This window comes from Oncorhynchus keta, chromosome 18 (assembly GCF_023373465.1).
Source record: "Oncorhynchus keta strain PuntledgeMale-10-30-2019 chromosome 18, Oket_V2, whole genome shotgun sequence".
Taxonomy (NCBI): domain Eukaryota; kingdom Metazoa; phylum Chordata; class Actinopteri; order Salmoniformes; family Salmonidae; genus Oncorhynchus; species Oncorhynchus keta.
In genome coordinates this window covers 15,002,376-15,016,393 of record NC_068438.1, presented here as the reverse complement: position 1 = coordinate 15,016,393, position 14,018 = coordinate 15,002,376, and the positions used below count along the sequence as shown (strand labels likewise).

General features: G+C 40.6%; 2 protein-coding genes and 1 long non-coding RNA gene across 3 annotated transcripts; 1 reads left to right on the top strand and 2 right to left on the bottom strand.

Annotated features, from left to right (window-relative positions):
• The first annotated feature begins 263 nt into the window (after positions 1 to 263).
• On the top strand, positions 264 to 9,236 carry LOC118397338 (succinate dehydrogenase [ubiquinone] cytochrome b small subunit B, mitochondrial-like). The gene is made up of 4 exons (XM_035791988.2): positions 264 to 407; positions 1,417 to 1,527; positions 4,279 to 4,429; positions 7,655 to 9,236. Exons 1-4 carry the CDS (start codon positions 359 to 361, stop codon positions 7,818 to 7,820), a joined length of 477 nt encoding a protein of 158 aa, XP_035647881.1. The 5' UTR covers positions 264 to 358; the 3' UTR covers positions 7,821 to 9,236.
• LOC127908646 (uncharacterized) lies at positions 3,577 to 7,660 on the bottom strand. Its single transcript, XR_008067876.1, has 2 exons — positions 5,945 to 7,660; positions 3,577 to 5,760 (listed from the first exon to the last, which is right to left on the bottom strand). It is a non-coding gene; the product is annotated as an uncharacterized LOC127908646 (long non-coding RNA).
• A 127-nt stretch (positions 9,237 to 9,363) lies between the features above and the next one.
• LOC118397337 (uncharacterized) lies at positions 9,364 to 13,439 on the bottom strand. The gene is made up of 6 exons (XM_035791987.1): positions 13,248 to 13,439; positions 12,177 to 12,272; positions 11,979 to 11,990; positions 10,748 to 10,885; positions 10,159 to 10,313; positions 9,364 to 9,825 (listed from the first exon to the last, which is right to left on the bottom strand). Exons 2-6 carry the CDS (start codon positions 12,244 to 12,246, stop codon positions 9,601 to 9,603), a joined length of 600 nt encoding a protein of 199 aa, XP_035647880.1. The 5' UTR covers positions 12,247 to 12,272; positions 13,248 to 13,439; the 3' UTR covers positions 9,364 to 9,600.
• Between the last annotated feature and the right edge of the window lie 579 nt (positions 13,440 to 14,018).

Genomic DNA, 14,018 nt, shown 5'->3' with positions numbered 1-14,018 from the left:
ATTTGAGAGTGGTTAAATTTCTCTAGCCCCATCCCATTTACCGAAATTGTTATAATACATTTGGTAACATATAGCAATGTGCAGTCTTCTATTTTTGCAGATCAACATTGCCCCTAACGTTTGCTCAAAATTGATGTATGTTTCTTATACTTTATTATTGGAAATAGCCTATTAAACCAAGATCAATCAAACATTGCATCATTGTTTGCATTAAAATGCAGTTTATGTGGCACATGAGAATAACACGAAAAAGCATACACAGTCGACTATCACCCTGTTCTCAAATACTCCTGATCAGCAGTAGACAAAACAGCAACTACATCCGGGTAAATTGTGTGACCTTGGTTGGTTAATTGTCATGGCGGCCATCGTCAGGATAAGTTCTGTCTGTCACAGAGGTGTCAAACGTAAGTGTCTTTGTGTGTAAATTTGTATGTTAATTCCACATTTGTGTGTATTTCATATTGTTGTTCTTACCAAAAGTGACGTTACACATTGTAATGTGCTAGTAGCTAGCCAGCTAACGTAATGTTTAGCTGATGGATGAGCAAGGTACGACTTTTCAAATTCACCTAGTCGGCTCGGGGATCTTTTGGTCACTGGCCCAACGATCTTAACCGCTAGGCTTCCTGCGCGAGCTGTCACTGGAGTCAATTATTGGCGTCACTGCATTGAATCGGATCTGTTTCCGCATCCCGTAAAATAGCCTGAAGCAGCTAAAATGATCAACCTCGATTCTAAACTCTTCGTATCAGTTTTAGTCCTCATGCTTGTTAGGAATTAAGGCCATCTCAACAATCTATCACTTTTCAAAATATTCTATATACATGTTAGGCTATTCTTCCCTTATCAATCCCACATACTGTGGCATGAATCCAATTCATCCATACTCCGACAGTATATGGTCTTTGGCTGCCTATACTTCAGTTCGTCGAATATCTGACATTACCATATTTGACCTCTAGTTGTACTTATACTACTTTTAACATTACATTACATTTAAGTCATTTAGCAGACGCTCTTATCCAGAGCGACTTACAAATTGGTGCATTCACCTTATGACATCCAACAACTCCCAAGACACACAATTCACACACAAGTTACCCTAAAAAACGTATAAACCAGATAGGCTACCTGTGATTGCTGACAACCACAATAATGGAATGGTTTATTGACACTCCTTACAGTTTGAGGAAAGAAAGATGCCTCCTCTGATTTATAAAGGCCTATGTGTAATAATATTCACATTTTGGAACCGAGACGTGTGAACAACTGTCTACATTAAAGTATACCCTAAGCTGTATTGGTTTATGTTGCTTTGCCATCATTTAAAACCATACTTATAATTGAACAGTAAATATTGTGATTTAGTTGAAATATTGTTCATGACACTGATTTCTCGTCTTCTCCCCACAGCTCTGTTTTATCGTAGCTCTCTCCTCTCTCGAACCCTGGTTGCACAGCAAAAGGACCAGGACTGTCGCTACCCGTTGACTGCTAGGATTCATGGATCCTCATCTCTCTATGGTTTGTTTCCACAATATAAGAGCTTTGCCGATAGCCTAAAGTTTGCCTGTAGCACTCAAAGATGAATAATAATTGTATGTTTGTGATTTTTGTGACTTCTTAAAGTAATCAATGTTCAGGCTAGGATACTTGTTATGTGTGTAAGGTGATAGTGGTAGGCCTATATTATAAGTATTAGAGCCTACAGCCCTATAACTAAGGCGATTCAAGTATATATTTTTTTGCGCTCTCTTGTATGCTGAGCTCTTGTATGCTGTCTCATGCGAGAAGGATTTGAGGGGGGGTTAAGTCATTTATTGGCAGGGAGCTGGTTAGTGATGTCCCCACTGACATGTTATTTGTGTATTTGGTACATACAGTCCATTCGTTAAGTATTCAGACCCCTTTACTTTTCCCACATTTTGTTACGTTATAGCCTTATTCTAAAATGTATTAAATAGTCCCCCCCCCCCCTCCCCATAATGGCAAAGCAAAAGCAGGTTAATATATTTTTGCAAATTGATAAAACACTTCCATAAGTATTCAGACCCTATACTCAGCACTTTGGCTGTGATTCCAGCTTCAAGTCTTCTTGTAATGACGCTAAAAGCTTGGCACACCTTTATTTGGGGAGTTCCCCAGTCTAAGGTCCTGAGCGCAGGTTTTCATCAAGGATCTCTGTGTACTATTCTCTGTTCATTTTTCCCTCGATCCTGACTAGTCTCTCAGTCCCTGCAGTTGAAAAACATCCCCACAGCATAATGCTGCCACCACCATGCTTCACCGTAGGGATGGTATTGGCCAGGTGATGAGTGGTGCCTGGTTTCCTCCAATGTGACGCTTGGCATTCAGGCTAAAGAGAATCTCGTTCAGAGAATGTTGTTGCTTATGGTCAAAGTCCAGAGTGCCTTTTGTCAAACTCCAAGCTGGCTGTCATGGCCACTCTACCATAAAGGCCTGATTGGTGGAGTTCTGCAGAGATGGCTGTCTTTCTGGAAGGTTCTCCCATCTCAACTGAGGAACTCTGGGGCTCTGTCAAAGTGACCATTGGGTTCTTGGTCACCTCCCTGACCAAGGCCCTTTTTATTTAACTAGGCAAGTCAGTCAAGAACAAGTTCTTCTTCTCCCCAGACTGCTCAGTTTGGCCAAAAGGCCAGCTCTAGGAAGAGTCTTGGTGGTTCCAAACTTCTTCCATTTTAGAATGATGGCCTCCGTGTTCTTGGAGAACTGCAATGCAGCAGAATTGTTTTGGTACCCTTCCCCAGATCTGTGCCTCGACACAATCCTGTCTCAGAGCTCTACGGACAATTCCTTCGACCTCATGGCTTGGTTTTTGTTCTGACATGCAGAGTAAACTGTGGGACCTTATATAGACAGATGTGCCTTTCCAAATCATGTCCAATCAATTGAATTTACCACAGGTGGACTCAAATGAAGTTGTAGAAACATCAAGGATAATCAATTTGGATTATTTTCTCAGAACAAGGTTAACCAACATGTGGCATGATGTTTGAACTGTGATATCTAGTGAACCATGAAACTTGAGAACCTAAGCAACAACTTATGATAGCGGGCCACAGGAGGTTGGTGGCATCTTAATTGGGGAGGACGGGCTTACGGTAATGGCTGGAGCAGAATCAGTGGAATGGTATCAAATACATCATACAACCATGTGTTTGATGCCATTCCATTTGCTCCGTTGCGGTCATTATTATGAGCCGTCCTCCCCTCAGCTGCCTCCACTGGAGCATGTTTGTATATTAAAACCTCAGAATCCGTAGGCTAATAGACAAACGTAATTGCTTCGAAGTGCTAAAAACATGTCAGGCCAACTATAAATCTCTCTGGCTAAAGGGTTATAAAATACATGTAAATACACCGTTTTCAATGATGAGTCTTTAAATGATGATCCCCTCTCTCCACAAGAGGTTAGTTCTGCATGTGGATGTATGATGTTACGCACGCCTCTATGAAGAGGGAACGCAACACCCTGCTACAACTAAACTCTCCGTGAAGTGAAAAAGGTATGGACTGTAGGTGCAAGTAAGAATGACAACAGGCAGACTGTGGTACCGTTTACAAGGACTTTATTCCTTTACACGGTAATATGGGGAAAGGGGGCTGGACGGAACCAAAGCAAAGAAATTAAATCTCAAAGCCCCCTCTCCTATCTTACCTGCCTAACCAATACTTAATTTAGTACCACCTGGTGTCCTAACCAAAATACAGGGGGTGGTCCGCCCAGGTCTTACCTATTGTGCCTAGACAATGAATATACTACGGGTATATGTATGCCCGCGGGCCTCTTGCCTAAGCACTCCCTAGGTGCCTTCCCCTTCCCCCCTGGGAACAAATGAAACAGAATATTAAACCATTTTCAAACTAACTAAGAAACAAAGGACATCAAATAAGCTCTACCTGAGAAACAAACTCACAGAACATACCACTTCCCAGCAATGAACTCCCAGCAAAATCAACCTCTAGCAAAATCTCTCTGCAATGACCTCCCACAAAATCTCTAGCAAATCTACCTCCAGCAAAATCTCTCTCCTAAACAGAACACTGGCTTTTATATAGCTTCAGAATGAATGTGTAACTGGAGACAGCTGAGTCTTGACGAGGGGGCGGGGTCAGCTCTCCAATTAGCCATGGAGTCGACTAATCAGCTGCTTGAGGGATTTCAGGAAGCCATTTCTTGAAATAAACAGATGCAAATACACAAACTGGGGAACGTAACAATGATTGGATGTTTTGTTATTTGTCTTTTTGCAGCTGGCTCTGTGTCCAAAGCTGCCTCTCTGCATTGGACAGGAGAGCGTGTGGTGAGCGTACTGCTGCTGGCTTTGGGGCCTGCTGCCTACTACTTCCCCGGACCTGCTGTTGACTACTCGCTGGCTGCCGCCCTCACCCTGCATGGCCACTGGTAAGACGAGTTTCCCCTCAAATTATTTGTTGGTTTAAAGAGCACTGGCCAGCGGTCTCACTTCCTTATTCTGCTTAAACATTTTTACTTTCATATTTCCACAAACTATCCTTTCCGGACTAAAATTGTTGTACGTGTTCCGAATGAGCTCAGACCATAGTTTTTCAGCTTGAGAAAATGACTTGGGTTGTGACTACAGTCGGAAGCTTTTATGAAGGACAATGGTAAATAGAATAGAGTAGGCAAGTGGTTGGGATAACCAACCAAGTCTATGTCCACTACATTTCTGCTCATGCAAAAACTGTTTTGTTCTTAGCGTTTATTTTAATTTCATTTACGAGCGCTTTTAGATTTTTGAAGAGGTGGGCTAAATGTCTCCCTGGAGCACTATGCCATTGCTAGACCACTGACTAAATAAGTGGCAGGTTTAAAGTACAAATCGTAGTTATGTGTGGTGTTAATACCCCTTAGTTTTTCATTTTGGGTACTTGGATATCCTCAAGGCATGCCCCTCTAATGAAAACCAGCTAATTCCCAGTTGTCCAACTTGTTGCCAACTTGTCGCTGAGGAGTTGAAATGCACACTCATATGATCATTTTTTTAAACATCAAGATTACACATAAGAATGCTGTTCATGTGTAATACACAGTGGCTTTTACATTTGCTACTTTTGTTAAGTGCCTTGGACTATAATGAAGCCATTTTTTAAACTGAGCTCAGTACTATTGAACTTTGCCTTACTTGCTAATGTTTGAGTGCCACTATTTGAACTGGAGTCATCAAATGGCACCATTGTCCAGTTAACTGAGGAACACTGAGTACGCCTACGAAACTCTGTCCTCCAAGGCCACTGCTTTGTACATTGGCTTATCTCTTTAGGCATCATTCAAGGAATTCACCATTTCTCATCCCTTAATGCTTCCAGTTCTGTTTGTTCTCAATGTAATGGTGTTGCTTCCGTCCCTCTCCTTGCCTTGCCCTGGGCTCAAACCTGGAACCCTCTGAATACATTTACAACAGTCACCCACAAAGCATTGTTACCTGTCGCTCCACAAAAGCCGCAGCCCTTACAGAGCAGGGGAAACGACTACTTCTATGTCTCAGAGCGGCGTCATTGATTGAACGCTGCTAACTCGCTTGCCATTTCACATGGGCTACATAAACAGAACAAGACACCCCACTCTGTAGTCTAAACAAAGAATAGCCTAACTAAGGTCGCATGATGGTTCCTTGAGCTATTGGTGTGTTCCTCAAGGACTTGGTGGCTCCTTGGTGGGTCTTCAGTCATTCAGATTATGCATTTGTCCACTTCCCTCTGCAAAACATTACCCTGGGGGAGCCAATGATCATGACTATGAAGTTAGGCTGGCTATAACCAGTGGTGTAGTGGAAGGTTAACACCAATGTTCCCTCTAAGCTACGCTCAGTAGCCCCGAGAGTGCATGCAGAAGAAATATCAGCCCACAGAGAGAAGCACGAGATTAAACTTCACTCAACTCAGCTGGAAGACATACCTTTGGTTAGTGGAGGAAAGGGAGAGGGAAGGGATGTTGAGGCGGACCTTTAGTCTACTGCTCTTTTCCTCCACTGAGACTGACCATCAGATGCAGGTACCATCAGCCCAGGAAAATAAAAATAAGCAAAACATTTCAAATGTATTCTCACTCAGCTGTGCCTCCAAGTAATACAACAATTGATCAATTACATGTGTGATCATATTGCCTACCTCAAATGTTTGTATATAAAAATACATTAAATGACCGAAGAACAATGCATTGGCAGAGCAATTCAAGAAAAGCCAATATATGGTGATGGCTTACTGCACAAACCTCATTGCCACAGTACTGTTTTTAATTGGTTAATGTTGCATAGGCTTAAGTTGAAGTCAGCTTTTTTTGTCGTTTTTTTAATCTCTGCGGTAGATCTCGTCTTGCAGTTAGACTCAAAGTGATCTTGACTCAGAAAAGGTTGGTGACCACTGTTCTAGAGTTTTCCCTGTTAACACTATCAATGTTTTCTTTTACTGTGGCAACTGTGATAGAATCAATGCAATATTAGCCACTTTCAATGCAACATACCAAAACAAAATCAACTATGCAAGAGATTGTTGTATACAGAACATATCGGAGTAAGATTCTATTGCATTGAGACAAACTACTCAGCCCGTACTCTACACAGACCTGTGCGGCATAAACAATTGGAGCTGCAGTAGGCCTATATGCAAGTAGCCCATTGCCATATATGGATCTGTGCCATTTACTTTGAACTGGACTTTGTTTATAGCATGAGCGGTCGTGAGTGATGTGCTTGTTTTGAGATCAGAGCGAGAGCTGCATGTAGCCACATATGCACATTTTGTTCATATCCTTTGCTAGTTAGTGAGTTATCCCAGTTATAGATTATTTGTAGTCAGCAATAGGGGATTGATTGCTTTCTACAAGAGCACCAAACTTGTACATTTCTAGACATATTTGAAAAACGAGTCATAAGGAGCTTTTTTGTCTTAAAGGGGCAGTGTTGTATTTGAAAACCGGCTTGAATAAGCTAAGTAGGCAGAGGATAGCATAATGTCTGATTTTCTAAAATAATGGTATAGGAATAATAATGCTTTTTATCTTTTTAGTGGTTTCTTGCATCAAACAACATTTTCAGTCACTTCCTTGTCTGACGGACAAGTGGATAAAAAAGGTTAATGTCAAGCCCTGCATGTTTTTTTTCAACAGTCTCATGGAATGTAGGTCTACATTGAACATCACACATTGTCTGCTACTGTAGGCTGAGTGATAGCGGTTCTATTTCAATGTTAAAATGTTGTTTCATCCATTGTTTTTGATGGTAGGCCACGCTGGTAGGCCTACACTATGATCAAATAGTCACAGTAGCCTACTTGGCCACCGCTAAATGTAAATTAAAGCAGCTACAGCCTCTTGTGTTCACAGTAAACACGTTCAAGTTTGCAATCAACAGACCAGAAATTTGCTCAGTGCCCCCAAAAATTAGAGTGAACATTGGTTAACGCTGTTTAGCCACTTCTATTTTGCCCTAGCGTTTACCCACCTTTTGCGCAAAAATACATTGAAGGTATATGGAGTGTTACTTTGCTCACCACGATTATAGTTTACCCACCTATTATTCCTTTTTATTTTGGCCATACATCACTGGCTATTACGTAATATTGTGGTTTTAAGCAGTTTCATACATTTCTTGTATTGTCTTCTCTCCAGGGGGATTGGACAAGTCTTAACGGACTACGTTCACGGAGAACCGAAGATCAAGATGGTCAACGCAGGCCTCTTCCTGTTGTCGACTATCACTTTTGCCGGTCTCTGCTACTTCAACTACAACGATGTAGGCATTTGCAAAGCGGTGGCCCTCTTATGGAGCAAATGAATGGATTGAGGCTTGGAGGTTTGGGATGGGTGGCGTGGGCACTGGGATATCAGCCGTCTTGTTCTGGTATGATTGTGAACATTCAAGGGATTATATGTACATTTCTATAAATATCATTTCACAATATTACCAGTGATTCACATGTGTCGTAAATCATGTTGAGTCAGGATTTTGTTTTTTTTGGGGGGGGAGATTAATTTTTTTGCTTGTAAGTTCTGGAGGTTTTGCGTTGGGCATCAACAGATCTGTTTGTCATGTTAATAATCTGCTCCTATTGATTTATGTGGACTAAACTAAATAAGTAGTCCCCCTGACCCCTACCAAACACATGCTGCAGTTGGTTAAATGTTATACGGTTAACTTTTACCTGGTGCCTGTTAAGGAGGGTGCAATTTTACAGAACACTTAGATAGAAATGCATTTTGTAGAACAGATGTGATGATCTTATGTAGATAGAATAGGGAATTGTCAGGTTTATTCAATGCATTTCTAGCTTCCTATCACTGAGTGCACGCCTGTTATCAACTGCTAATATTCCAAACACTTGTGTGTTGCTTATTATCTGGGGAAGTAGCCACAGTGATTTACATATTTGACATGAATTTAAGCTCCAGTATGGCAAATGACTTCATCTCTTCTGTACTAACTTAATTTATTATGTAGATGTTGCATTCTTATTTGTGGTATGTGTTGTGTCTGTCACCAGTCTGTAAATACCAGCTAGTGCCCTTCAAGACCATTGCAGTCAGCTTAGTGCCACACATTTAGTCTGTTTGACCTTGCTGGTCTGGTTTGATTGACATGAGCAAATGGATGTGAGCACTGGCAGTATTTAAACCCCATAGCCATACTGTTCTGGACTTCAGGGGTCTGTTCAGAAAGGGTGCCACGTTATAGAACATGGAGAGATGCATTTTGTGTAATTGATATGATTTGTCATGTGGAATTGGGCATCACCACAGCTCTATTCATTAAATGTCTAACTGCAATGTTCTGAACGATTCACCTCACTGATCACATCCCAGGAGCATGTAGAAGAGTAGCCATACTGATCTGTACACCATTGCACTTCCTCCTGTACCAGGCCGTTTTAAATTAGTCAGTCAATATGTGCATAATTTACTTTCTCAGCTGTGCCTGGCATCATACTCTTGCCTGAGTATTTAGCAATCTTGTTGGCAGGAATTTCACTTTCCATTTATCTGATCAAGTGTGTTTATGTATGAACAGCTGCTAAGCGTCAAGTTGAGTACAGCTACCATCAAATATTAAGTGAAGTCAACATGGCAGAGCTTTGTCTTTGTTCTGTTGGGAGAAACAAGGAAGGGTTGTCCTTGTTAAATATCTAAGAAAGATGAAGGTATGTCTTTGTTCTCATTACTCATGTCTAAAAGCTTAAATGGCTTTGGAAATTCAGCTGTGTCGTCTGTTTATTAGTTGTCGTCGATTTATACATCACCAATCCGTTCAGATTGTTAATCACAAATTAGCTCTGGGAAGAAGAATGCACCTTAAGCCTCTTCAGAATTAATGTGGATACGGATTTGATTATGTATTAAATCAGTTTAATACAGAGTGTATACAGAGGACGGTAGACTACACACAGGTAGAAACAGCTTCTGGTAACTGTTCAGAATGACTAAGCAATCGAACTTAAGTGTATACTACTCTATAATGGGTATTTAAGCATTAAAAAATAACAATTTTATAAACTGGACCAATAACTTTCTATTCTATAAACACTGAGTATTTACAGTGGCTTAACAAAAGAACCATGAACTCAACATGCCAGTAAGCGCATAATAGAGTTCTCATCCACAACATCCTTAGGCACCTCCCTGAGAACTAACTTTATGAGCTCTGCATCTGGGCCAGCCTCAAAGCTCAAGTATGAACTAGTCCGCAGCGATGACTGAAATCTGTACTGAGATGTACCAGGAATGACTTCCATGAAGAACACAGCCTCATGTTTTGAGCAGCCAATTTGGTCAGGCAAAGGTTGCTCCTGGGGGGAAATAAGAGGGAGCGGGTTACCTTTGTCTTGTCAGTGTGAAGTTTGTGCGAACAGCTGGTATGAAGGTACAGTAATAATCACCTGGGTTGTATTCAGCAGGGAGAAACTGCTAAGTGGGAATGTACTTCCTGATCTTATCTCATAAGGAGAACACCGATTTTTGTTTTTCTTGAACGACTGCTGAACCCAACCCCAAACTAAGGCTAAAGAGACTACAGAGGGTGTCTATTGCTTTGTGGAAAGTTCAGCTGTAAAATGTGAAATGAAGCCATACGTTAAATGTTAACGTAGATGTAAGCACTTCATTTCTAAATGTATGCTTACCAGTGGTTTAGCAGAAACTCCTTCTTGGTCCCCATTCTTGCAGCACACCATGTAAGTTTGCTTACAAGGTGATGTCACAGAGAGAATAACAGCAATTCCACTGGCCTTGGCAATGTCATTGTTTTTATATTGTTGGATATTGAACCGGCAATCATCTAGAAACCAGATAAGAAAAAAATATGCATCCAACAGAGGGAAATATGTCTTGCAGCAAATATGCGTAAAGTACTTTTGCACGTTTTAGTCATATGGATGTCACCTGATCTTCCCTGATGCACGGGGTTGTGATATGCAGCAAGCGCATCAGTAGCCTAATCTCTGTATTATACTTTGAGGGCCAGTTTACTGGACACAGATTCAGGGGTTAAAGCCCCCAAAAAAATCCCATGACTTAAACTTAGAGGTAGACTCAGCGAAAGGAAGATGCCACGAGCAACACCGCAGATTTGAAATGAACGAGATTCAAGACTTCACTCTCATCATTTTGTACATGTATTAAACCGTGAGTGGCCAATTCCATATGACAGAAATCCTTCACAGTGATGGATAACTTTAACCCCGGCAAATTGGGTTCACTAGGTACATTTACCTGCTTTGCATTGCTCCTTATTCCGCTCTTTAAACTTGAGAACGTCTTCATCTACAACCAGGAATCGGTTGTTCTTGATTTGGATCATTTTTTGGAAGCATTTTCTAGTCTCCTTTTGAAAATCATCCGACTCTAAATCTGCAGACGAGGAGGGAATGTGTGAACCCAACAAAAAACATTTGACAGTGTGATATACACAGAGTATACAAACCAGGTGAAAGCTATGACCCCTTATTGATGTCACTTGTTAAATCAACTTCAAAATCAGTGTAGATGAAGGGGAGGAGACAGGTTAAAGAAAGATTTTTAAGCCTTAAGACAATTGAGACATGGATTGTGTATGTGTGCCATTCAGTGGGTGAATGGGAAAGACAAACGATTTAAGTGGCTTTGAACGGGGTATGGTAGTAGGTGTCAGGCGCACCGGTTTGTGTCAAGAACTGCAAAAGACATCCAGCCGACTCGACAACTGTGGGAAGCATTGGAGTCAGCATCCCTGTGGAACGCTTTCGACACCTTGTAGAGTCCATGACCCGACAAATTGAGGCTGTTCTGAGGGCAAAATGGGGGTGCAACTCAATATTAAGGTGTTCAGTGTACATGTTTTAAAGTAACTGTCCAGTGTTAAGATTTATATGAAATATGACCTAGAATTAATTACAATACGAGTTCATTAATATTATTTGAAAGAAAAACGTATCTGTGTTGGATTGGTGTGGGCGTACACCAACAACAGAATGGTATGGGCATATACCGGTCCTCAGTAGGATGACATCAGAGAGGAAGAGGCTAAGCGAAAAGAGTCACTCCCGTCAAAATCTGTCCATGTGGGAATACAGCGATAAGCAGACCGCCTGCCTTCCCACCTTTAGGACAATGACTCCCATTGTTAGGGTGGAGACAAGACCATCTCGTCATTATATACAGCATCTCTGATGGCATCATCCTCTATGAGGAAATAGAAGGCATGTTTTAAATGTTCTGTTTGAGATACAAGTTTGAGGTGTGGTTTTTGAAGTGTTTTTTTCTCCAATGTATGCTTTGGCCACAAACATGAGTATAGCATGAGTCAACAACATTATTTGGGTATGAGCCAACAGAATGTGAGATTTTCACTGGACAGTTACTTTAACATTCTATGTTTTCAGCTGGAACTAAATAGCACATGGTCTAGGTAAGACGAGCCACATCTACATAACTTGTAATAGTAATTGTTAGAAATGTATATTACCGTCATGTTCAACTTTACAGGGAATCAGTCCACACAGATAACATGAAGAAAACACAAAGACACAAGGAGCAGAGGGTGACATCTCTGACAAAGCTTTGAACATTATTCACATTTAAAAATAATAATAATTTAAATTGGTAGTTTACACGTGGACATAAAAAAACAAAGTTCAGTCAACCTTTTAAAGCACCACTTTACCTTGAAAAAAGATGTCCTCCTTGTTTACTACCGCAAACTCAACACACTTACATTCGGAGCTGCTTGCCATCTTCTCCGGATCAAGCTTGAACGTCACTAGAGGCAAAAATATATTATGAGGCCTAAATTTATGACAAATATTGTCATACATTAATTTTTTCACTCACTGGCCATATATATATATAGATCTATAAGTAGGCTAGTTAAAAATCCTACTCAAGTAGCCTTTAAAATACTATAATATAGCTTATATAATTTACATTCAATAAAACACTACTAATTTGAATAGCCTCTACTCAAACCAATGCAGATGTGGGATTTTCTTTCAAACACCAGAGGGAGACATTTCACTTGATTATGCCATGAATCGAGCTGCACTGAGGAATACCTTCCCTTTTCTTGACATAGACTGACCGGGTGAGGGGTGCAACTCAATATCAGGAAGGTGTTCCTAATGTTTTGTGCACTGTAATCGCCATTCCAGGACTACAGTTTGCGCAATTACCTTACCCCTACATTTACCTTACCACATTTGAAGTTTGAATGATCCTATATTGCAAGGACCCTAGAGCTATCATCTTTGATCCATCATTAAGAGCCACTGGCAGATCCGATCATACACATAGCCCTACTTTTAGTGATAGGAAACACTGCCAACTCAGTAAACAGAACCTAACATGTTTATCATACACTCATATTATTGTCATTGAATCAATGTACATTGTCTTAATAAAACGACCCAATTGGCCTACTCTCAGGCTACATGTGTGTTTTGTTCCACACGTGTTTAATGCCGTGTTCAGAACAACTGGGAGCTCAAAACTCTGAAATCGATTTGAAACAGTCATCCAACTCGAAATTCCTACTCGGGAACTCAGACCTGAAGCTCACTAAAGTCATTATTTGACCTCGTATGTTCTCAGTTCTCAGTTGTTTTCTCAGTTCTTTGAATGCGGCATAAATGCCCGTCAGTTAGGGCACAACCAGGAAGTGGTTTCAATCATAAACCATTTAGATTTAACTTGTCAACTCGACAGTAATTCTTAAAGATGAAGTGTGGCTATATCTTACCTCTGAAATGTCGCCTTCTGTAGGCTATTCAGTCATGACTTGAACTTAGAATAGATACTTTGTACCGACAGATGAAGCCTATTCATGAGGGGCACCTCCGACACTCGGTCGCATTGCTGCTAAACCCAATTTATGCTTTGAACAATAAAGATCCGGAGGGTGTGATGTAATCTTGGCGCATCCGGAGGCTCGCAGAGGCCAAAACGAGCACCACAACGCCATGCGCCTCCAACATTTTGTAACGCAAAAAGTAGAAAGGGTGCTAATGACTGTTTGTCTACCTTAAACTATAAACTTTTGGGAATATGATGACATCGCTAAATTAGTGCACATATCAAATTGCACGGTCAATCCGCAATGTAATCCTTTACCATTTTGGACAAGTAACTAGTAAATAATCAGTAACGGGACTTTTGGATGACCCAAACTCAGTAACGTAATCTAATTACATTCAGTAACTTTTAGAAATGTACGTTACCAATTTAACAACATATTCCCGGATAAATCAATGTTCAAGTTTATATAGCTGTCCATATATGGATGTTAAATTTTACTTTAAGAGTTGGTTATGTAGGCTTCTCCTAACCCATCGCTTTCTACTACATATAATAATAATATGATTAAATTATAACTTTACATTAAAAACCAAAGTCTATCAGAATGTTATACCCCTTGATCTTCAAGAATAGGACTTGGAAATATGCAAATATAGATTAGCCAAATTGTTTTACCTGAGCATGACCCCAAATCTAAAGAATTATTAGCCAGCCC